Source organism: Periophthalmus magnuspinnatus, chromosome 19, assembly GCF_009829125.3.
Source record: "Periophthalmus magnuspinnatus isolate fPerMag1 chromosome 19, fPerMag1.2.pri, whole genome shotgun sequence".
Classification (NCBI taxonomy): domain Eukaryota; kingdom Metazoa; phylum Chordata; class Actinopteri; order Gobiiformes; family Gobiidae; genus Periophthalmus; species Periophthalmus magnuspinnatus.
The window spans coordinates 26,878,017-26,903,534 of NC_047144.1; the positions used below are offsets into that span (position 1 = coordinate 26,878,017).

General features: G+C 44.0%; 1 protein-coding gene across 2 annotated transcripts in view; it reads right to left on the bottom strand.

Annotated features, from left to right (window-relative positions):
• Positions 1-214: 214 nt before the first annotated feature.
• dnah9 (dynein, axonemal, heavy chain 9) overlaps positions 215-25,518 on the bottom strand; it is a 612,810-nt gene continuing 587,506 nt past the window's right edge. For both annotated transcript variants that reach the window (XM_033984465.1, XM_033984463.1), the window contains exons 76-78: positions 15,341-15,594; positions 14,174-14,309; positions 215-445 (exon numbers count right to left, since the gene is read on the bottom strand). In XM_033984465.1, coding sequence (XP_033840356.1) covers positions 215-445; positions 14,174-14,309; positions 15,341-15,594 — 621 coding nt within the window. The remainder of the gene's footprint in view (positions 446-14,173; positions 14,310-15,340; positions 15,595-25,518) is intronic.

The window sequence follows — 25,518 nt, forward strand, 5'->3', positions numbered from 1 at the left end:
TTTGTTTATTACATTTATATTTATTACATTGCATATGTGCCATTCATAGTTTTGATGCCTTCAGTGAGAATCCACAATGTAAATAATTATAGAAATATAGAAAATTACATGAAAGTGTGTCATTTGTCAGTCAACATTTGACTGGTACTGTATACAGTGGTAGAATCCACCCAAAATAATTTCTTATGGGGGTTTCTTGTAACAGAGGACATCATCATATTTGCAGGAGAAGGGCGACCCCAGCCAGAGTCCATTTGGAGGGCTTGTCCTTGGTGCGCAGGTGGAAGGTCCAGACATAGGTGGGCCCTCTGTGCCGGGTCTTGTACAAGGGACAGGGGTAGAGGAGGCTGCACTGGTCCTGCTTGTCCAGAAGCACGGCCCGGATGAAGAGGAGTGGCATGGAGGGGGTCAGCTCCTTCAGCCGGGAATCCACTATCAGGCCACTCTGCAACGCAAACCAAGGACCAACTCAAATGGGAGAGTTTAGATATAAGCACGGATTTATAAATTAGAATAAAAAATAAAATAAAGCATTATATTATAGTAAGAGAAAGTGCATGTGGCACTTATTTAACTAAAACATAGTTCTCATAAGTATTTTACAATAAAACAAGTCTAGTTTGTTCTATTTTTTATATTTTGGTGAAGTTTATAATTTAATTTCCTGTTTGGAGACGGGCAGAAGATATGATATACACTACCAGTCAAAAGTTTGGGCACATCCTGTCATTTAATGTTTTACTTAAATGCTTATTATATACATATGGAAGACATCAAATATATGAAGCAAGATATATGGAATTATGTGATAAAGAAATAGTGAAATAGCAGAATTTTTTATTTATTCAAATCCCACAGTTCAGTAGCCACCCTTTATTTTGTTGAGAAATGCTTGGCCTTCTTTCAGTGTGCATCATGTTTAAGGTGAAGTCTCCTGAAATAGTTTTGATTTCAAGAAATATCAAAAGTGCAAACCAAAGCAAAGGGTGGATATGGTTTTTTTTGTTTTTTTTTTTGTTTTTGTTGTTGTTTTTTTTTAAACCAGTTTTGAATTATTTTAAGTTCATGTTTTGTTTACTACATCCCAGATGTGTCCATTCATAGAGTTGGACTCTTGACTGGTAGTGTTCTTAGACGTAATTCCTAGCAATACATTAATTAATTATTTTCTTTATTAGTTAGTCCCAGATTATAATGGGAAAAATAATTTGATAATTTATGTCTAAAAAATATCTCTTGAGGGAGACCAGACTTCACTGACTTTTTGTGTATTTTTTTTTTTTTTTGAGCCTGTTGAAGTCACCAAAATGCCATTATGTTGAATGAGACAAAAATTCAGTTGGCCAACATTTACCAACCTCATTATAACCCATTAACCGCAAATTATAATTGTTATTATCCTATGGCAACACAGTGATTAGCTGCTCTTCTGGCTTTACCTTGCTGCACACTGGGCAGGGCAGTTTTTAACATGATATCTGGGGATTTTAACCAACTAAGAAGTGCTGCATATGCAGTTCAAAAGTTCAGAGGTTAAGGACTGAACTGTGTTAAATGACGTTTTTTTTTTTTTTTTTGTGTTCCTTTATCCCTGGAGACCATGCAGTATAATTGTCCAGACAACTGGATGATGATTTTCACACTTAAACATTAGAAGTTCAAACTTCAGAGAATTCCAGCTGAGTTAACTTATATGTAAAGAATATGGGTAAAGCTAAACTGGCTAAAGAAATGTACAGTAAATGTTATGTGAATGTAACACAGATCCATTTTGGTGATTATATTGTTGTAATAGGGAATTCAAATCAAATCAAAATCAGTGTATTTGTCTCAAACAAAAGTGTCAGTGCAGCTCAGCAGGTAGGGTCATCAGAGCCAGTGGCAGTTTGAAGAGAAAAACATCCTCTCAGGACAAAAGTGTTCCTCTTCTTTGTCCCCCTGTGTCCTGCAGCATCACATCAGTTTCCAGGGGCAGCCAGGTGAACACTGGAGATCCAGCAGGAAAGGCTCTTCTAAGCCTCTGTCTCCACTCTGTTGTTTGGGTCAGTGATGGTATGGGACATACCGTCAAAAAGTTTCCGGAACGTCTTCTGCCATATTTGGTGTAGAAAGTCTGTTGTGTTTGTGTAAAAAGTCTGTAGCATTTCAGAGTTAGCTGACTAGCATAGTTATTGCCAAGCAGGCTCACCATGGATACAAATTTGGGAATTTTGACCAACTAAGAAGTAAAACATGTAACATGTAAAAAAAAAACAAAAAAAAAAAAACGAACAACTACAAAATAGTTATTCTTAAACATCCATCCATTTTCTTCCGCTTATCCGGAGCCGGGTCATGGGGGCAGCAGTCTAAGCAGGGACTTCCAGACTTCCCTCACCCCAGAAACATCCTCCAGCTCCTCCGGTGGGGCCAGCCGAGATACATAGTCCCTCCAGCGTGTCCTAGGTCTTCCCTGGGGCCTCCTCGCGGTGGGACATGCCCAAAACACCTCCCTAGGGAGGCGTCCAGGAGGCATCCTGAGCAGATGCCCGAGCCACCTCAGCTGACTCCTCTCGACGTGTAGGAGCAGCGGCTGTACTCCGAGCTCCTCCCGTGTGACTGAGCTCCTCACCCTATCCCTAAGGGTGCGCTCAGCCATCCTACGGAGGAAACCCATTTTTGGCTGCTTGTATCCGCGATCCTTCTTTACCACAACGGACTGATGCAGCGACCACATCACTGCAGACGCTGCACCGATCCACCTATCAATCTCATGCTCCATCCTTCCCTCACTCGTGAACAAGACCCCGAGATACTTGAACTCCTCCACTTGAGGTAAAGGCTCTCCACCCACCCGGAGAGGGCAAACCACCTTTTTCCGGTCGAGAACCATGGCCTCGGATTTGGAGGAACTGATTTTCATCCCAGCCGCTTCACACTCGGCTGCAAACTGCCCCAGTGCCTGCTGCAGGTCCTGGCTCGAAGAAGCCATCAGGACAACATCATTTGCAAACAGCAGAGATGAGATCCTTTGGTTCCCGAATCAGACCCCCTCCAGTTCCTGGCTGCGCCGAGAAATACTGTCCATAAATATAATGAACAGAACCGGTGACAAAGGGCAGCCCTGGCGGAGTTCAACATGCACTGGAAACAGGTCCGACTTACTGCTGGCAATGCGAACACAGCTCCTGCTCTGGTCATACAGGGACCGGACAGCCCTTAGCGAAGAGCCCCTGACCCCAAACTCCCGGAGCACCCCCCCAAAGGACACCACGAGGGACACAGTTGAATGCCTTCTCTAGGTCCACAAAACACATGTGGACTGGTTGGGCAAACTCCCATGAACCCTCAAGGACCCGATGGAGAGTATAGAGCTGGTCCAGTGTTCCACGACCGGGACGAAAACCACACTGCTCCTCCTCAATCTGAGGTTCGACTATAGGTCGGATTCTCCTCTTCAGTACCCTGGAGTAGACCTTACCGGGAAGGCTGAGGAGTGTTATTCCCCTGTAATTGGAACATACCCTCCGGTCCCCCTTCTTATACAGAGGGACCACCACCCCAGTCTGCCATTCCACAGGTACTGTCCCCGACTGCCACGCGATGTTGCAGAGACGTGTCAGCCAAGACAGTCCCACAACATCCAGAGACTTGAGGTACTCAGGACGGATCTTGATCAGCCCCGGAGCCTTGCCACCGAGGAGTTTGCCAACCACCTTGGTGAATTCAGCCAGGGTGATGGAAGAGTCCATTTCCGGGTCCCCAGTCTCTGCTTTCTCCTCAGAAGACATGACGGGGGGATTGAGGAGATTCTCAAAGTATACCTTCCACCACCTGACAACATCCCCAGTCGAGGTTAGCAGCTCTCCACCCGCACTGTAAACAGTGTTGGTGAAGCACTGCTTTCCCCTCCTGAGGCGTCGGACGGTTTGCCAGAATTTCTTTGAGGCCGTCCGATAGTCCTTCTCCATGGCCTCCCCAAACTCCTCCCAATTCCGTGTTTTTGCCTCTGCGACCACACGAGCCACGGCACACTTAGGCCGCCGGTACTCATCGGCTGCTTCAGGAGTCCCACGAGCCAACAAGGCTCTATAGGACTCCTTCTTCAGCTTGATGGCATCCCTTACTTCCGGTGTCCAACACCGGGTTCGAGGATTGCCGCCGTGACACGCACCGCAGACCTCACAACCACAGCTACGAGCGGCCGCATCGACAATAGAGGTGGCTCACTCAAAGTCCATGTCCCAGCCTCCCCCAGGATCAGGGAGAAGTTCTCCCGGAGGTGTGAGTTGAAGACCCCTCTGACAGAAGGCTCTGTCAGGTGTTCCTAACAGACCCTTACGACCTTGCCAGGTCTGTCTGGCTATCTCCTCCACCAGCAGATCCAACTCACTACCAGGTGGTCATCAGTTGACAGCTCAGCTCCTCTCTTCACTCGAGTGTCCAAGACACGCGGCCGGAGATCAGATGACACGACAACAAAGTCGATCATCGACGTCCGACCTAGGGTGTCCTGGTGCCATGTGCACTGTGCCATGTGCACTGATGGACACTTTTGTGCTCGAACATGGTGTTCGTTATGGACAAACTGTGGTTAGCACAGAAGTACAATAACAGAACACCACTCGAGTTCAGATCAAGGAGGCCTTCTTCCCAATCACGCCCCTCCAGGTGTCACTGTCGTTACTCACATGGGCATTGAAGTCACCCAGGAGAACAATGGAGTCCCCGGTTTGTGCACTGTCTAGGACCCCTCCCAGGGACTCCAAGAAGGCCGGGTACTCTACACTGCTGTTTGGCCCATAGGCCGCCACAACAGTGAGAGACCTGTCCCCAACCCGAAGTTGCAGGGATGCGACCCTCTTGTTCAAAGGGGTGAACCCCAACACAAGGTAGCTGAGCTGTGGGGCAATCAGCAAGCCCATACCAGCTCTCCGCCTCTCCCTGCGGGCAACGCCAGAGAAATGAAGAGTCCAGCCCCTCTCAAGAAGTGGGGTTCCAGAGCCCAAACTGTGTGTGGAGGCGAGGCCGACTATATCTAGTCGGTAACGCTCAACCTCCCGCACAAGCTCCAGCTCCTTCCCCCCCAGCGAAGTGACATTCCATGTCCCCAGAGCTAGCCTCCATGTCTGGAGATCCGGTTGTCGAGGCCCCCACCTTCGACTGTCGCCCAGATGCACGCACCGGCCCCTTACGGATCCTCTCGCGGGTGGTGGGTCCACGTGAGGACGGCCCCACGTCACTCCTTCGGGCTGAGCCCGGCCGGGCTCTGTGGCGAAAAGCCCAGCCACCAGCCGCTCGCTGTCGAGCACCAATCCCAGGCCTGGCTCCAGGGTGGGGCCCCGGTAACACCGGTCCGGGCGACGTAACTGGCCTTGATTTATCTCGCATCATAAGGGGCTTCTGAACCGCTCTTAGTTTGACCCATCCCCCTGGACCTGTTTGCCATGGGTGACCCTACTAGGGGCATGAAGCCCCCGACAACTTCATTCGGGCACTCAAACCCCTCTACCATGTTAAGGTCGCGGTCCAGGGAGGGCCCCTCCACCACAGGGCTGAATAAACACTTGTGTTCTGATAAATGAACAATTAAAGAAAAAAATCCCTTCCCTGTGACCTCCACCTTTTGGATGGAATTTTTCATCTTGTGTACATAGGTAGTAATCAACAGATTTTAGAACTCACCGCTACTTCCTGTATTTTTCTACTTTTCTTCACAGATTTTTCCCCACAAGTTGCCACTTAACTGATGTAAAACTATGATAAATATTTACCACAGTTACTATTCCACCAAACCAAGTCCATCAACTCCACAAACTGGGCTCAAATTAGGACCGCCTCCCTAAAATAAAATTTACATAATCTAATAGCGCTATAAATGTGGTATTCTTTTCAATGTTTTTCACAGAGAACCTCGAGACATAAATTATGAAAAATGCTTCATCTTTTCACCACATAAACTGTACAATAACTTTTGTCGAGACCAAGAGAGTGCCCTTGGCTTTACACTCCTCCTAAGAACAAATTCCATTTGATGTGTAATTAAAAAGTTTATAATAAGTCTCATCATGAGTTGTGTTCTGCACTCCTGACAGTGCTTCTTTGACATATATACTTTTGTCTGGACTTTGGTAAATTGCTGGTTGGATTCTCAGCATGCCCGCTTATGTCCTTGAAGGAGGGGGAAAGTCAAGCTTTGAGTTTGACTGGAGCGGGCTGGAAAAACACGGCTCTCATTACTGCGGTAACTACATGCGTATGTGTATGTGCGTGTGTGTGCGCGTTTGACTTTGCTAGATGCCGAAGGACAAGCACTAATCGCATGTAAACTGAAGGCTTAAAAACATTGTTATTTGGAGTAGGCCCATGGTGGAGTCTAATGCTGCCACATGCTGTAATTAAAGTGTACGTCACAGATTTGCATGTTTTTCTAATTATTACTTAGTTAGGTTGATTAATGCATATGCACATCAAATTAAGCATGGTCAAATGCACATCAAATTAAGCATAGTCAAATCAACTCCTGGAGAACTCTTTTTCAGTCTCTATATGGGACCACGAACTGACTAGAAACACAGGCCACAATGGGTTCTAAAATTTGACAGAGGGGTCGAGCCAGGATACATATATATGTATATATTACATTAGAGATTTGGCCTGTAACATGTAGCAGAGCATGAATATGCAAGACTTAGTGTACAAATAGTTTTCGGCAGGTCAGATTAATAAGCCCAAAGGGCCATATGTGGCCCCCGGGGCATAGTTTGCCCATGTCTGGACTAGGCCCAAGAACTATTAATTTTAGATATCTGCATCTGTATTAAGTATTATTGAAAATATTACCTGAAAGCCAGCATTTTGACCACATACAGTGTTGTAGTCGTGAGTAGTAGGGACTTGTAGTAGTAGTAGTCCCTCTACACAGTTTAGTTGGACCCCTGTCTTTGAAAAGCTGAAGGACCTATTCATCTCGGCCCCAATCCTACATCAGCTCGACCCCTCCCGCCAGTTTGTCGTGGAGGTGGATGCCTCAGACACCAGTGTTGGGGCAATCCTCTCCCAAAGGTTTGAACCCCATGATCAATTGTATGTGCCTTTTTCTCTTGTCGCCTTTTCCCAGCTGAGAGCAATTATGATGTGGGGGATTGAGAACTGCTGGCAGTCAAACTCGCCCTGGAAGAGTGGCGTCACTGGTTGGAGGAGGTGGAGCATCCTTTTCTGATTTGGACAGATCAGAAAAATATCTTACATTCAATCCACCAAATGCCTAAATTCCCGCCAAGCTCGCTGGTCACTATTTTTTAGTAGATTCAACTTTATACTCACCTATTGTCCGGGATCCCGTAACATCAACCCGGATGCACTCTGATGCCAGTTCTCCCAGGAAGATACTCTCCGGAGTATCCTCTTCGGAGCCCATGATATCCCTTATCTGTGTCTGTCCACTGGGAGATTGAGGACGTGGTCCGGGAGGCTCAACATACCCATCCTGATCCAGGTAATGGCCCACCTGGTACTCTCTTTGATCCTGTCCACTCCAAGGTACTGGAATGGGTCCACTGCTCTCGGTTCACCTGCCATCTAGGGGTCAACTGCACACTCTCCCTCTCACTCTCACCATCAACAGAGACACCAGGGCCTATGTCTCAGGGTGCCAGGTGTGTGCCAGGGGTAAAGCCTCCCATTGACCATTTCTCCAAGGCAGTCCATTCTGTCACCCTATCGAAGCTACCCACCGCCGAGGAGACGGCTGACCAAGTAACTAACCATGTATTCCAACTCCATGGGATTCCGGTGGATATAGTCGTGGACTGAGGGACCCACTTCACGTCCCAAGTTTGGCAATCCTTCTGCAAGGGTCTGGGAGCATCTGAGTCTCAGTCCGCTTTTCACCTCCAGACCAATGGACAGACCGAGCGGGCTAATCAGGAATTGGAGACGGCATTACGCTGTGTGGAATCCTCTAACCCCTCTGCCTGGAGCACATTCCTGCCATGGATTGAGTATTCGCACAATTCCCTGGTGAGTTCCGCTACTGGCTTGTCCCCATTCCAAGCTTCCCTAGGGTACCAACCCCCACTCTTCCCATCGGAGGAAAAGGACCTGGCGGTACCTTCCATGCAACACCACCTCCAACGCTGCCACAGTGTCTGGGGAAGCACCAGAGCAGCCCTTCTCTAATCTGGGACACACCCCCACTCCCAAATACCAGCCATGTCAGTCAGTGTGGCTTTCATCCAAAAATATTTCTCTTAAAACTGACTCCTAGAAATTCGCTTCCTAGGCCCCTTCAAGGTCACAAAAATCATTAACCCGTCTACAGTACAGCTTCAGCTTCCTCCTTCCCTCTGCTTCCACCCTACATTGCATGTGTCCTAAATCAATCCCATCCATACCAGTGACCTCTGCAATTAGTTGCACCTGGGGTAGATAAAGGAAGCCAGGACCTGACACTCAGCACCAGATCATCCACGTATCCCTTGTGGTACAACTCTGCTTGGCTCCATTCTTGTTTTTGCTTTTGCGTTTTCTAAATTGGATATTTTGCTCCTCACCAGGTCCCACTCTCTGGACCCACTCAGCTCCTCTGTCATTGACCCTGCTCTTCACTACTGGTACTGTTCACCTCGTCTCAGACCCTCCCGCTCTATCACTGGACCACGGCACCCCGCTCCCAACCCACTGATCGATCTACCTTCATTTGCACTTTGAAGCTTGTAAATAAACATTGTTAAACTTTTTCCCCAAGTGCTGTTTCTTTGGTCCAGACGTTACAACACTCACACTGCAAACGCTAAACAAACAAACACACTTCAAAATGTAAACAAACACACACACTGCAAACTGAAAATCAGTGTGCATGATTATGGCTGGTCTTCTGTGTGCCAGTCACTTTAACAGTCTCTTTTTTGCTGGAGGTATATTGTAGGTTAAATATTTCATTGGCGTTTGGCATGTCACTTCTTGCACTTCAACCTGACTTGTGTCTTGTCACCCGGGTTAATGTACACAAGACAAAGAGACTTCTCTCTGCTTCCTTCTTCCTGCTGTGTTCTGATGGCTCCAGCCTCTGCCAACTCCAAGACAAGAGTTTCTCTAAAGGCCTTTTGGTGCATATAGCGATTTTACCCTTTGATCTACAGTGTCCTTTATAGAGATTGAATGCATTCACAATGGCAATGTCCACAAAATAGTAAAAAAAAATAAATAAATAAAAATTATGTCTTGTACCATTTCTTTGTTTTGTGTAAAACATTGTAATAGCTGATGAGTACATCTGATAGGTCAATACAACACCCATGTGCCTCACAGAAGAACAACGAAATTGTGTTTGGAGCATCCCATAAAGTGCAAACCCATAAATAATAAATAAATACCCCTTAAACCCAAGTGTAAACAATTGACCCAGTGTGGCTTCAGTACAACGTGAGACGGTTCTTCTGGCAGCACATGCACAGCCTGTGCACAGCCTGTGGATACAGACTGTTGGCCAGTCTGGATGTTCTGGCCCGTATGGACCTGTACCTTCTCCCTGAGGGCAGCAGGTGAAAAAGATCGTAGGCAGGGTGATATTAGTCCCGCAGGATGTTGTGCACTCTTCTCAGACAGTGAGTGGAGTAGATGGTGCTGATTTCCGGCAGAGTCATTCCAATGATTCTACCGGCTGCTTTCACCACCTGCTGGAGTGCCTGCTGGTCAGCCTTAGTGCAGCTGAAGAACCACACTAAAAGTCCATACGTCAGAACGCTGCTGATGGCACAGTTGTAAAAGTTCAACATCAGAGGTCTGGGAATGTGGGCACTCCTCAATTTCCTCAGGTAGTAAAGGTGCTGTTGGGCCTTCCGTACGGCTGAGGTAATATGATTGCCCCAAGACAGGTCCTCAGTCATGGTTACCCCCCAAACTTCAATCATGCGGACTTAAAATCTGTACTGCACAAAGTCCACCGAAATGTGAAGTGTGCTACCAGAGGAGATAGAACTTTGGATCAGGTGTATACTAATGTTGCAGACGCATACAGAGCCCAGGCCTATCCCCACCCGGGTCTGTCAGACCATCTCTCTCTTTGCTGCACCCAATGTATACACCTAAGATCAAGAGCACTGGGATTACAATCAGAACCGTGAGAACATGGCCGCAGGACGCTATTCCTATGCTCCAAGACTGTTTCCACCACACAGACTGGGAAGTATTCAAAGAGCAGGACACCGTCAATCGTGTTGCACTGGATAGTTACACCTCCCCTGTCTTGGAATACATCTGTTTCTGTGTGGACAACATAACAAGCTGGAAACAATTCCGTGTGTTTCCCAATACTCCACCCTGGATGACACATGGAGTTCAAAAACTTATCCGAGCTAGGAATATTGCTTTCAACTCCGGGGACCAGGAGGCATATAGTGCTGCCAGGACTAACTTGAGGAGTGGCATCAATACTGCCAAACGACATCACAGGAGGCACATTGAGGCCAGGTTTGAGAACACCACAAACCCAAGGGAGGTTTGGGAGGGCATCAGGGCTATTACGAACTACAAGAGGAAACCACCTCAGCTGACAGTCCTACTCTGGCTGAGGATTTAAACCTCTTTTATGCCCGTTTTGACAGGGATAACACCGAGCCTGTCCTGTCCCCTCTCCCCTCGACTGACCCTGCTCCAGTCCTGAGCACTCATGCGGTGAGACGTGTGTTCCGTAGCATCAACACCAGGAAGGCGGCCGGGCCAGATGGAGTACTGGGCCAGGTGCTAAAAGACTGTGCTGCAGAGCTATATACAACACCTCACTGTCCTGTTCACTGGTCCCAGCTTGTTTCAAAGCAGCAACCATTGTCCCCATCCCTAATGATTACACACAATATATTTTACCTACAATTAAGTGAATAGCAGAAGGAAGAGCAACCAATCCTTCAAGAAATAAGGCCCTCTACTCCTGAGTCCACCATGAGATATTCACTTGGTTCCATAAACTGATCTGGGTCCAAGATGCCTCTAGTATAACTTGTAGAAACATTCACAGTATCCTTGATCACGTATTCCCTTTGTTTTGTCTATTTTGTCATGTTTAAGAATGCAACACTGCTGCAAAACAACAGTGTGTAAAATTATGCACCCATTACGCTCAGATTTCTGCATCTGCGTCAAGCTCCATCTGTTTACGAAAAAGCATGGCATGCCATACATTGTCGTGTTCCACTACTCATTGGCTGTAAGGGGAAAATGTCACTAAACATGTGTAATGTAACTGGTTGATTCTACAAGGGGGAGAGTGGGGCATAAACTTTCAGTCATCTGTAGCACTGATTTGCTGTCTGGGGCTCCAGTAATCCATAACCCCCACCTTATTGACCAACATTGGTGTCAGTCACAAGCTAACACGTTTGTGTAGCACTGAAAAGCAAAGGTGGTGCAGTCAGACTTTTATTATGCTTGAAATCAACAAAAGAATTGCAAAAAAAGTGACAGAGCAGATATCACGTTTGGAATACTTTCTTGCAGCAGATTGGACATGGAGGATCTTATTTTGTGGACATAATTTCTTCACTGAAATTCCCTCTCGCTCCCTCCGCTCCTCTTCCTCTCTCCAGCTCTCTGTCCCCTCTGCCCGTCTCATCACCATGGGGGGCAGAGCCTTCAGCTGCTCTGCTCCCCAGCTCTGGAACTCTCTCCCTCCTGACCCCCGCAACATTGACTCTCTTCCACTTTTCAAATCCAGACTCAAAACCCACCTGTTCACACAATCCTACACCACATAATCAGTCACTCTCACCATCTTCCAGTTTTGTATCTCTGTTTTATCTGTAAATATGTGTTTTTAACTTTGTCTTGTACAGTGTCCATGAGTGTCCTGAAAGGTGCTTTCAAATAAAATGTATTATTATTATTATTACTGTATTATATTCTCTGGACCTGTACGGAACGAATGAGACAAACTTTGTGGGGATATGATGATGTTTGACAGAACCAGAGCCCTGAAAGTTAAGTGAAGTCCAAATCCACATTTTTGACTTTTCTGTAAAAACGTCTTTCCTGTCAGCACTGTGGTAATTGCAGGTGAAAATGTTCAGAAAAGATGAGTGCCGTAGCTTTCATTTGATGTGTAGATTGTTTGTGTGGGTGACGCAGAAATATATGTACATTGCTGTAAAGTTGTAAAGTAAAGGCGACGGCCCGGGGGCAGGTCGTCGGAATGTTAACAGGTTTTAAACTAAACCAGCTAAACCAGCTTTTTCTGGTCAGATTGTGTTAAAATAAAGCTCATATTTAAATCTAACAATCCTCAGATGGAGCATGCTTACCGTATTTTCCGCACTATAAGGCGCATCGGAATATAAGGTGCACCTTTAATGAATGGCCTATTTTAAAACAGTTTTCATATATAGGGCGCACCGCATTATAAGGCGCATAGAATATAAACTACTGTAGTAGCTGGGGTTGTGTTATGCATCCACGAGATGGAGCTGCACTAAAGGGAATGTCAACAAAACAGTCAGATAAGTCAGTCAAACTTTATTAATAGAATATAAAAAAAAAGCTCTGAAAACTTTGTTCACTCACAAAACAAGTTAATGCACAATTTACAATATAGTAACTCTCGAAATAGTGCAACGCAATAACAATAACTCAATGTTGTTTAAACGTTAATGTCCATATTCACAATATCTCCCAGCCTTGTTTAGTTGTAAACATGTGGAAGAAACACTTAAAGCTCACTTTTTCAGTTCATTCCTCATTCACAAATCCGTCGAATTCTTCCTCTTCAGTGTCTGAGTTGAACAGTTGGGCAAGCTTGGCATTCAAAGTGTCCGATTCCGTCTCGTCAAAATCGCCATTATCCGTGTCGCTGCTATTGTCTGGCAGTTCAGTGACAATTCCTGCCTTCATGAAAGCTCGCACCACAGTTGAGACTAATATATCAACCCAGGCATCCGCAATCCATGGGCAGATTGTGACGTATGTCGCCCAATATTGATCCATATATAAGGCGCACTGTGGGTTTTTGAGAAAATTAAAGGCTTTTAGGTGTGCTTTATAGTGCAGAAAATACGGTACATTTAGCATCACACCTTCAGGGAATGTTGATGACATCAGCTGCAGAGTATGAAATGGCCTTTATGTAAAATAATGTAAAGAAAAAAAAAAAAAGAAAAGAAACAAAAAAACATCATGTCAGCCTCCCACCTGCTCTGTGCACCTGTGCTGTAGTGCCTGTTGTGACTAAACACTCCATGACAATCTCTCACAAAGTGCTTCAGATCATTACTGCAATTACCCAGATCCAGCACACTCCAGACGCTCTGCAAGGGCCTACAACAGCATCCTCATCATTATTGGTTAAGATAGTTATTTCAATCATCTCCTAAATTAGAAAAAAAGTGGCAACTGTGTCAAGAATTTTCAGGGGATACAAATAATGCCAGATAATGGTAAATAAAAATATTAACAAAAGGTAAAAAGAGCTGTTAACTTGATAACTACCACTTAATGACATCATAAGGTGGAACAGAGAATTTTGAGCTTTGGAGATGTAGACAGACTAATAGTAAAGGGTTACTCTTGTGTGAATGAAACAAAACATATTTTTAATGAGATAACATTATATAACATGGCTTAAAGCTCACAAGAATGAATTTTGTGTCATATAGTACAGTGGTCCCTTGTTTATCGCGGTGGTTACGTTCCAAAAATAACTGGCAATAGGTGAAATCTGCGAAGTAGTCAGCTTTACTTTTTACAATTATTATATATGTTTTAAGGCTGTAAACCCCTACACTTTTCTCAGGCAAGCATTAACATTTTCTCATATTTCTCTGTTGTAATTAATTAATAGCGACTCACGTGTATTTCACAGTTCCGCTGATCGTGCCTCTTTACCTGGCTGTAGTGTCAATTGAACATTTATGTAAATTTGGCTGAACACATTCTGTGCTGTGTGGGAGACGCGGCACAAGAAGAACAATTGAGGGTGGTCTGCATTCCCTTGGCCGGTTGGGATGCAGAGCACAATGTGCGTTCATGCACTGTAAAAAAAAGCATGTAGAATTGCATGGGAAAAATCCATGAAACAGCAAGACCATGAAAGGTGAACCGCGATACAGTGAAGGACCACTGTACCTTTAACAAAAATGTACTCAAATCAAGAGAAGTTGTCCTAGTCCTGATTCAAGTACAAACACGTGTGATTCTGTGGTAGTACCTGAATGTCCCAGCGTGCGCCTTCCATGTAGAGCCCGTGTATATAGGCCCCGTCCCTAGGGGCCGAGCTCAGGTCCTCACGGCTCTTCTTTGTCACATCACACTGCAGACACATGCTGTCCAGGGGCCAGGCATTCCTAAGCACACACATGTGGATTTTCTTTTTTTTTCAGTAATATTGTTACTGACAGAAACGCAAACTTAATTTCAATACTAACTATGCTCAAATACCTATTTTGATAACACAATGTTAATTTTGATAGACTATAATTATCAACACAAAATAGTAGTTTCTATATTACTATGTAGTAGTTTTTCATGGCTCATAGAACTGAACATAGAACTGTAGTTACATTCATAGCTTTCTGTTTCAGGCAAGTATTTCTAAATCAAGACTATGGACTATTCTAAAACATTTGAGGAAAAGTATAGTAAATCGTGTCCTATTTATGTGATGATTTTCACTATTGATTAGTATCTCAATATCGATACTTTTAACAACTCTAGTGATGGTACGTTCTAGAAAACACCACCTTCCTATGCATTACTATTTAAGATGCAAACTTGTATCTAATTATATGAGTTCAAATCCCATAGACGCCCACTGAACCCTGGTATGTATTGATACTTTGCAGCTGATGTTATCAACATTCCCTGGGGGTGTGATGCTAACTGACGGCACCAATGTGTCTGAGACTTTGTTAGACTTTAATTTAAGCTTTATTTTCACACACTCAAAACAGAAAGAACTGACTTAGATGGAGCTACAACAGGTGAGCTGATTTGTTAAACAGGTTTCTCTCAAATAACATTAAAGTCACAAGCTAGTTATCATTAGCCAACAGTTATTATTATTATTTTTTTGTTAGTCACTCTCATTTTTTTCTTTTAAAAATCAAACACCTAAACAGGACTAGGAACGCTTGAATTGATCACAGGCTTCTGAAAATGTGTTACGATTCATTTTGTATGTTTTCTTGAGTTTTCAGTCTATCTTAAAACTTTTTTGGAAGCGTTTGCTAATGTGTGCTTTGTCACCATGTCACCATGGTAACTACTGAACATTCTGCCATACACACTGCATACACACCTCCAGCGTGATGTCACTGCAAAGTATCAATAGTATATATTTATGAAAGAATTAATAAATAAGCATGTAAGCTCTTACTTGCGTGCTGAGGCCTGCATGATGGCAGTGAGGAAGGACTGGGGGTTGAAGAATCCAGAGAGCCAGACGGTCGGGGGTAGACTGAGGTCTGTTGCCCAGGTCTCCAGCTCCCTGACCCGGAGCAGCAGGTCAGTGAACCAGAGGGTGAGTCCACAAATGGAGGGGTATGCCTTCTTCACCCAGCACTCTGGAACCACATCCAAGAACAGGGATGACTGAAGGCTCTCCATCTCACCACTCATGGTCAGCTCCCCCTATGGACAACAGAGTTAGACTGTAAGTGGCATTCACAAAAATTCAAACTAATCTCTCAAGATCAAAATATGGAAAAGTTACACAGTGTCCCTTTAGGTGCACTATAACTAAAATTACCATATTTTCCGGACTATACGTCGCTCCTGAGTATAAGTCGCGCAATAATGAAAAAAAATAAATAAATAAATTTAAGTCGCACTAGAGTATAAGTAGCATTTTTGGGGGAAATTTATTTTACGAAATGTGAGACCAAGAACAGATTTGTTATCTTTAAAGGCAAGTTATAATAATAATAATGATAATAAAATAGACAACAACAGGCTGAATAGCAGTACAGAACATACGCCGGCTTGTCCACAAACACGAGAGACGCGAGAGTTCCTTTCACTGATGTTTACTGTGGTCTTACTTCTTCATCACAGTTCACACTGTAGAACTAAGAAACACATAAAATATAATATAAGCTCTGGATAATATTACATATACACACAAAACTGTGGCGTGTTAGCAAACAAACCGGTGAACCCAAAACTTTATATTTTACTTTTCAATTGTTTCTTAAATAGTGCTCTGTCGAGTCAGTCTTCACATTAGCGTAAAAGGCTGAACCAAAGTAGTTTGCGTGACCTTAAACTAAACTTATGATAAACTAAACATTTACAATATTGTTCCAAATGAAAAATGATCACCTTTATGGTCTTATAAATGAATGGGGAAATTAAATATGAAATGTATAAAAGAAAACGAGTCAAGGAAATTACAAAGGTATTACAAACACAACAGCACCATCTATTGGTCAAACAAGTGAGCTGTAACATGTATAATAAACCGTTACATAGTAAGTATTTATTCAGCTACATGAAGCATAGAGATCAAACTGAATACATGTCTAGTATGTTAACGTAAAATATTAACAGTTAATCAGATAACAAAAGCATAAAAAGTTTACTCTCAATCTCTCTCCAAATCACTAAATCCATTGAATTTGTCATCCTGTGTGTCGCTTCTGAATAATTCCGTCTGCTCCGGAAGTAGATGGCTGTCATAGGAGTACACAAGCCTAGAGTGCCCTCATGCAATTGTCAGTGTGACAATAACAAAGATGTGAAATTATATATTTTAATCATTTCACATATAAGTCGCATCTGAATATAAGTCGCACCCCCAGCCAAACTGTGAAAAAAAAAGTGTGACTTATAGTCTGGAAAATATGGTATTTTGATACTTTGCATTGACATTGCATTGGGGATGTTCCACATGTTTGTCTATGGTGGAATGTTCAGTCGTTACCATGGTGACACAATGTCCACATTAGCAAACACAGCCAAAAAAAGTTTTCAGATTGTCTGAAAACTCAAGAACGAATTAAAAGAAAAAAAAAAAAAATCATTTTCAGGAGCCTGTGATCACTATGTTCATGGTCCTGTTTAGGTGTTTGATGTTCAACAAAAAAGAGTGACTAACTGAAAAACTGCTGGCTAATGCAAGCTAGTGACTGTAATTGTATGTGTGAGAGACTTGTTTAAGAACACAAATCATCTAACCTGTTGTAGTTTGAAGTCAGCACTTTCTGGTCAGATTGTGTTAAAACAAAGCTCAGATTTAAGTCGAACTTGAGTCCCAGAACTTCAGATTGACTAGTACCTTCAGTTAGCATCACACCCCCAGGAAAGTTGATGATATCATCTTTAAAGTATCAATACAGGTGTTGTAATGGCCTTTGAACTGTGCCAACTCTGTATATATGTAATATCAGGTTGGGAAGGATGACAAAAGATAATTGTTGGTTTGTTCATGACATTGTATTTTGTAGAAGATTGTATTTTATTTTTTGTAACTTGTACCTCTTACTGTGGCAATGGGCTGAATGGAAAATGAAGTGGAAAATATCCATTTGGGCATATCCACTTGTGTGCTTGTTTCACTCCAGTGGCTGGGATGCTGTAAGTGTTTTTACTGTTCAAAAATACCACGTAAAACGTTCTTACTGTGAATGGGCTCACCTTTTCACAGATCTAACCTGTAATCTGTCCAAGTGGTGTCATGTGTTTGTTTCCATGGAGATACATAGGACAGATAAAACCAATTAAACATGTAGATACTTTTTTTTTCAGCAAATATAGCATTTTCAAAATAATAAAAGGTAACATGGTGATCTAAATATGTCATGTGTTAACAGTTAATACCCCATAGAAGTAAAATACCCTCTCTTCAATTAAGGGGTTAAGATTAATAGTAAATAAGCCTGAATCATTCTCAATAACCCATTTCTTCATTATGCATTGTTTTTGTCCATGCTTTATAAAGGATATAGGCTAGCTAGCTGACTGACTGTGTCTCAAAGCTAACATTCACTTTTATTAAAGTGGAAATAATAAGTAAACAACCTATTGAAATTCAAACAGATCAAAATAGCACCTACCCAATTATTTGTATATGTAGTATGTAACTTAATATTGTGGTGTTCTTATTTATTATGTCTCAAAATTAGCATTAGCGTTAGCACTGAAACCGAAACTCTCTTTCTAAAGTGTCCTCTGGTGAAGTATTCATTTTATTTGGGTGTCAGTCACATCCACCTGCAGCTCCCTGTCCACTGCCTGATCTTTAAATTTATTCATTTTAGCATGATTCAGCAAAAACCTCATGGAAATCAAATGGAACAGGGAGGTTGCTGGGTGCTACTGAGCACAAAGCCTATTAAATGTGTAGCTATTATAAAGTTTGACCAAAGTTCTATAGTTGGTTATGCCTGCCTTCTAAAATAAGTACAATAGCGTTTGCATATGTCGTAGAATACATTCCACAGCTTCTCTCAGTACAGCTCCTATGGCTGTTATCTATAAGGCTGCAGTTCTCCCTTTAATACTCACCTGTGTAATGCTCTCAGTCTGGGGGGAGCAGATAGCTGTGGGGCTGTGCAAAGAATCTTGGTTTGGGGATCCTGGCTTAAAGTGCATGTTTTTCTAATTATGACATGATTGGTGGGTAGTACCTGTGGTAAATAATTATCATAGTTTTACATCAGCTAAGTGGCAGTTAAAAATATAGGAAGTAGTGCTGAGTTCTAAAACAGAAAATAATTATCTGTGCCATCAATATGGAGAATTCCATCCAAAATGCAGGGACAATTTACAAATAAGTAAGGCATTTTTCTGGCAATTTAAACAAAAACATAACAAAATAAAAATGTTGCCATGTACTTTATTAGTCTAATCATACATTTTGGCCATATTAAAGGCACTGTACCTGATTTTTAAAGTCTTATAATAAGGAAACTGCAAGGAAACTTACTCCCGTAAGACCAATTTGTGCACTGCCAAAATTGATTACAAGAAAGCCTACAACTCAATGCCACACATATGGATCACTGAATGCCTGGAGCTGTACAACATCAACAGGACTCTAAGAGCCTTTCTTTGCCAATTTGATGAGGTTGTGGAAAACCACTCTTGAGGCCAATGGCAAGCCACTTGACCACAAGTGACCATTAAATGTGGCATATACAGTACCAAGAAGCAGCACTATCCTCACTGCCGTTCTGCATAGGTCTGAACCCCCTCAGCCAAATCATCAACAACACTGGCTATGGATATCGAGTCAGGAATGGGATCACCATCAGTCACCTCCTCTACATGGATGACATCAAGCTGTATGCTAAGAATGAGTGAGACATCGACTCACTGATCCATGTCACCAGGATCTACAGCACAGACATTGGAATGTCATTTGAGCTTGAGAAGTGTAGCTTATCTACCCAAAGTGTAGGCTGTGCAAAGAGGCCCCTGAGACAATCCAGCACATAACTGCAGGGTGTAAGATGCTGGCAGGGAAAGTATACATGGAGCGGAATAACCAAGTGGCGGGCATAGTGTACAGAAACATCTCTGCAGAATACGGACTGGAAACCCCGAGGTCAAGGTGGGAAAGACCTCCAAAGGTAGTGGAGAATGATCAAACCAAAATCCTGTGGGACTTCCAGATACACACAGACCGAATGGTGATGGCGAACCAACCGGACATTGTGGTGGAAAGACAACAGAGCAAAACCGTTGTGGTGGACATCGCAGTACTAAGTAATGGGAACATCAGGAAAAAGGAACATGAGAAACTAGAGAAATACCATCAACTCAAAGACGAACTGGAGTAGGCCTGGAAGGTGAAGGTATCAGTGCTGCCCATGATCATCGGAGCACTTGGGGCAGTGACCCCCAAACTGGAGGAGTGGCTACAGCAGATCCCAGGACAAAAACATCAGACATCTCAGTCCAGAAAAGTGCAGTACTAGGAACAGCAAAGATACTGTGCAGAACCCTCAAGCTCTCAGGCCTCCGGTAGAAGTCCCAAGCATGGGAAAAGAGGGGGTGAGACCATATTACGATGGCTAGGTAACCACTATGTTGCCACAGTCATTGTTGCCCACTCTTGTCACTGACTAGCTGGCACACTGACCAGTTTTTAAACGTTTAAAATTTTTATCTTAAATTTTGACCAACTGAAAAGTGCAGCTTGTGCTGTTCAAAGGACTGTAGGTAAGACTATTGGATTGTGTGATTTGAACAGTTTATTTTTCCTTTATCCATGGCAACACTGTTCTGAAATGCAGACTTTCTACACCAAATGTGGCAGAAAACATTCCAGAGGAAACACTTTCAGAGAATGTCTCATCACCTATTGAAAAAACAGTGCTTAGTGAGAGAGGCGTAGAAGAGGCTTTACTGTTGTGTCTCCAGAGTAAGCCTGATTCTCCCTGGAGGCTGCTGTGATGCTGCAGGTCAATGAAGACACAGAGGAAGGACATTTTTGTCCTGAGGGGTGTTACTCCCCTCAAACTGCCCTGAAACTGGATCAGATGACCCTACCTTTTGAGCTGCACTAAGACTGCACTTGATCTTTTCTATTATTGTTGTATTTTACTGCTCAGTGTTCTTAAACCATAGACTGTATAAAGAAGTGGACTAAGTGAGTGTGACGCCACTCATAGCATTCAGCTTCAATCAAACGAAGGTCATCGAGAGTAGCCATTACAGGGAGAATTTAGAGCTAGGCTCCATATTTGGAATTCTGACTGTGAGTATCATAATAACCAAAGAGCCAATCTGAAGCGAAGCTGTGAAACACCCCTTCCTGCCCACATCACTGGCTTAGCAGGGGATGGGCGCTTAGCAACACTGTCAGTCAAACCTGTTGCTAATGTTAACGGGAGTGACCTCTGAGAAAGAAGGAAGTTGATTTTTCTGTTATTAATGGTCATATCTTGAGTTACGGACACAATAGCAAAATAAAAACACCAAGATCACGTAAAACGGGTCAATATGAGCCTGACAGCAGCAATTACGGAGAGAGGGGTGACAGTTTTCTATTGTAAAGTGAATTGGAGCCGATCGAACCGGAAGCACAACTCATGATCATGCAGCGGGTAGCACGTTAGCTATGTCCATTTGTATATACAGTCTATAGCTTAAACTGCCCCTTGGGGACAAATAAAGCGATACTGACTGATTGATCCCATACCCAACTAGGAAGTAAAATTATGAACTTCACAAAATACAAACTAGAGAAAACTAGGTTTTTAGTCAGATCTTAAATATAATTATATTAAATATGTTTTAGTGAAATTAGAAATCTAACCCAGCACATGCACTTTACATACATTTAAGTGAGATTGTCGAGCAAGATATGTCAGGATTATTGAGAAGACCTTTTAAGTGTAATGAGTTTGACTGCATATACTACGTGTAAGGAGCAGTGTATCAAATGAGACTCTGCTGAGATAAGACCGCTGCTGTCAGGAGGAGTAATGTCCCTGAGTCAGTTTGTCCTTCACAGGCTATCGTACAGTCCCCACATGAAACCATCACTGTTCTTTATGAGGCCGATAACTGCATGCATTTACCCACACACACCTTCTCCCTGAACCCTCTGCTCTGTTAGCTAGCACCTGTCACCAAGGCTAACATCCTGGTACTACCTATTTATTTCCCACCGTCACTACAGATGGCATAGTGTTAAGATCACATAGAGATTTACGGAAGCATGTTTAGATAGAAGGCTCACAGTGCTCTCCGCCCGCTGCCACACTATAGATGTCTTATTCATTCTGGTTGTGGCAGGTCTTAAATAGTGTACTGTAGATACTAAGATACTGCTAGCTGCTAACTGCTAATGCTACAAAGATAGGTCAATAGAAACACAAACCTATGCACATATACACTATTATACATATACATTATAGCCCCCATAATGTGATAAATATCTTGTTGTTGACTAGAAAGAAATTCTTCGTTGACTAAATTCTGCTGACCAATTACCCAACTAAAAAAGGTGTTTAAAATTATTATGTATCTTTATGTATCTGACCCAAACTGCACTCACAACACTACACCTGGAGGGGGAGTTCATGTAAAAAAAAAAGAAAAAAGTACTATTTATGCAGAAAACAAAGTACTAGGGATTGTGAATCATGAGTTTAATTCACCTTTTTTTTAAGTATAAATTCCAAAAAATACCAAATCTTCTCATTCACTCACTAACTTCTCCTTTCTGCTGTTGCCCCATTTAAATCTGAGACACTATCAACTAATCGACTAAACAAGGCCTACAACCCTACAAGTATCCTTAGACTCTGACAATGTACTGTACATATTCTGTTACATTCATTTTAGAATGAGAGCTGCATTGAAATATATACCCCCCCCCCCCTTCCGAACCGCCACCTTAACGTGGTGGAGGGGTTTGAGCACCCGAATGATCCTTGGAGCTATGTTGTCGGGGGCTTCATGCCCCTGGTAGGGTCACCCATGGCAAACAGGTCCTTGGAGACGGCTCTGACTAAGAGCGGTTCAGAAGCCCACCATGAAGAGAAATCCAACAAGGCCAGTTACGTCGCCTGGACTGACGTTACCGGGGCCCCACCCTGGAGCCGGGACCCCACCCTGGAGCCAGGCCTGGGGTGGGTGTTCAGTGGCCCACGGGGCCCGGCCGGGCCCAGCCCAAAGGAATGACGTGGGGCCGTCCTCTGGTGGACCCACCACCTGCCATGAGCTATGAGGGGCTCCTCCCGCAGGTGGGTGAGAGATCCGGGCGGCAGTCGAAGGCGGGGACCTCAACGACTAGATCTCCGGACATGGAGACTAGCTCTGGGGACATGGAATGTCACCTCGCTGTGGGGGAAGGAGCCTGAGCTTGTGCGGGAGGTTGAGCACTACCGGCTAGATATAGTCGACCTCACCTCCATGCACAGCTTGGGCTCTGGAACCCAACTCCTTGAGAGGGGTTGGACTCTCCATTTCTCTGGCGTTGCTCGCGGGGAGCGGCGGCGTGTGGGCTTGCTCATTGCCCCACAGCTCTGCTGCCACGTTGTGTCAGCCTACGGGCCAAACTCCGTTGTTCTCCTGGGTAACTTCAATGCCCATGTGGGTAATGACAGTGACACTTGGATGGGCGTGATTGGGAGGAATGGCCTCCCCAATATGAACCCGAGCGGTGTTTTGTTATGGACAAACTGTGACTGGCACAGAAGTCCAATAACAAAACACCATGTTCGAGCACAAGGGTGTCCATCGGTGCACGTGGCACCAGGACACTCTGGCACCAGGACATTCTGGCGGTTGGGGACAGTGCCTGTGGAATGGCAGACCGGGTTGGTGGTCCCTCTGTATAAGAAGGGAGACCGGAGGATGTGTTCCACTTACAGGGGAATCACACTCCTCAGCCTTCCCGGTAAGGTCTATTACAGGGTACTGAAGAGGATAATCCGACCGATAGTCGAACCAGAGGAGCAGTGTGGTTTTCGTCCTGGTCGCGGAACACTGGACCAGCTCTATACTCTCCATCGGGTCCTTGAGGGTTCATGGGAGTTTGCCCAACCAGTCCACATGTGTTTTATGGATCTGGAGAAGGCATTCGACCATGTCCCTCGTGGTGTCCTTTGGGGGTGCTCTGGGAGTATGGGGTCCGGGGCTCTTTGCTAAGGGCTGTCCGGTCCCTGTATGACCGGAGCAGGAGCTGTGTTCGCATTGCCGGCAGTAAGTCAGACCTGTTCCCAGTGCATGTTGGACTCTGCCAGGGCTGCTCTTTGTCACCGGTTCTGTTCATTATATTTATGGACAGAATTTCTAGGCGCAGCCAGGGGCTGGAGGGGGTCTGGTTTGGGAACCACAGGACTTCATCTCTGCTGTTTGCAGATGATGTTGTCCTGATGGCTTCTTCGAGCCAGGACCTGCAGCAGGCACTGGGGCAGTTTGCAGCCGAGTGTGAAGTGGCTGGGATGAGAATCAGCTCCTCCAAATCTGAGGCCATGGTTCTCGACCGGAAAAAGGTGGTTTGCCCTCTCCGGGTGGGTGGTGAGTCTCTGCCTCAAGTGGAGGAGTTCAAGTATCTCGGGGTCTTGTTCACGAGTGAGAGAAGAATGGAGCGTGAGATTGACAGGCGGATTGGTGCAGCGTCTGAAGTGATGCGGTCGCTGTATCGGTCCGTTGTGGTAAAGAAGGAGCTTAATCCAAAGGCAAAGCTCTCGATTTACTGGTCAATCTACATGCCTACCCTCACCTATGGTCATGAGCTCTGGGTAATGGCCGAAAGGACAAGGTCGCGGATACAAGCGGCTGAAATGGGTTTCCTCCGTAGGGTGGCCAGGCACACCCTTAGGGATAGGGTGAGGAGCTCGGTCACACAGGAGGAGCTCGGAGTAGAGCCGCTGCTCCTACACGTCGAGAGGAATCAGTTGACGTGGCTCGGGCATCTGCTCAGGATGCCTCCTGGATGCCTCCCTAGGGAGGTGTTCTGGGCATGTCCCACCGGGAGGAGGCCCCGGGGAAGACCCAGGACACGCTGGAACATGATGAACATGATTTGATGGCAGAAATGCTTAAAACAAGTCTGGCATTGATTTGTGGACTTACAATTTTAAGGTTTCTGCCTGTGATGTCACAATCTTGGGAAATTAGAAACTGAGTGTCTTATGAGGTTCAGAGGTAAAGGGTTATTACTAAAACCAGTGTGAATGGCATTAAATGCAACTCCAAGGATGCTTTTAATGAGGGAATAATATTTTAATATGGTTAAAAATAACATAATATGTGCCTTATATTACAGACAGTGGATTCTAGTAAGCTTTAAGAAATGCTATAATGTTGTTACCTCATCAGAAACATGTTTGAGATGCTCTGTTCCACCTTGCGATGTCATTTAGTAGTGGTTAACAGCTACCTTTTACGTTTGTTCAGCAGAGATTGGCATTTCTAGGACTGTAATTATCCAAATGATTCTAGTAAAGGTGTATAAAGTTTAAAGAAGATGTATTGTGCTTTTGTCTACTATATAGATCACAATGTTCATCCAAAATTACTTAATAAAATAAGAAAGACTGCTGAAAACTGAACTACAAACCAATGGGAGCCGACATCGCCGTGGACGTCCCAACAAAGAGTCGACACCTCCAGTGGATAGCTGCACACATTTTTTTTCATTTGTAAGGCAAGACAAGTTTATTTGTATAGCACAATTTGTACACAAGGTAATTCAAAGTGCTTTACTGTGAATGAAATTATGCTTTTAGTTTTATCATTAATGAATGGTGTACTTATATATATTGTCGAGACTAACCATGTGTAATGGAAAACTACAAGTCTGTTTAAACAAGTCGTAAAGTAATTAAGTCGTAAAGTTATTGAACTAAGTTAAAAAGTTGAATGGTCAACAGATGAGTAACCTAAAATAACAGAAAGGCCATGTGTATGTGGGGAGGGGACTGACACAAATAATCATCATAAAATTACCATTAAAACAGAAGAAACAAAACAGTGCAGAATAAAAACCTTTCAGTCATATGCACAGCTAAACAGAACAGTTTTGAGCCTGGATTTAAACATTGTCAAAGTAGAGGCCTGTCTCACTTCTTCAGGAACACTGTTCCAGGTTTT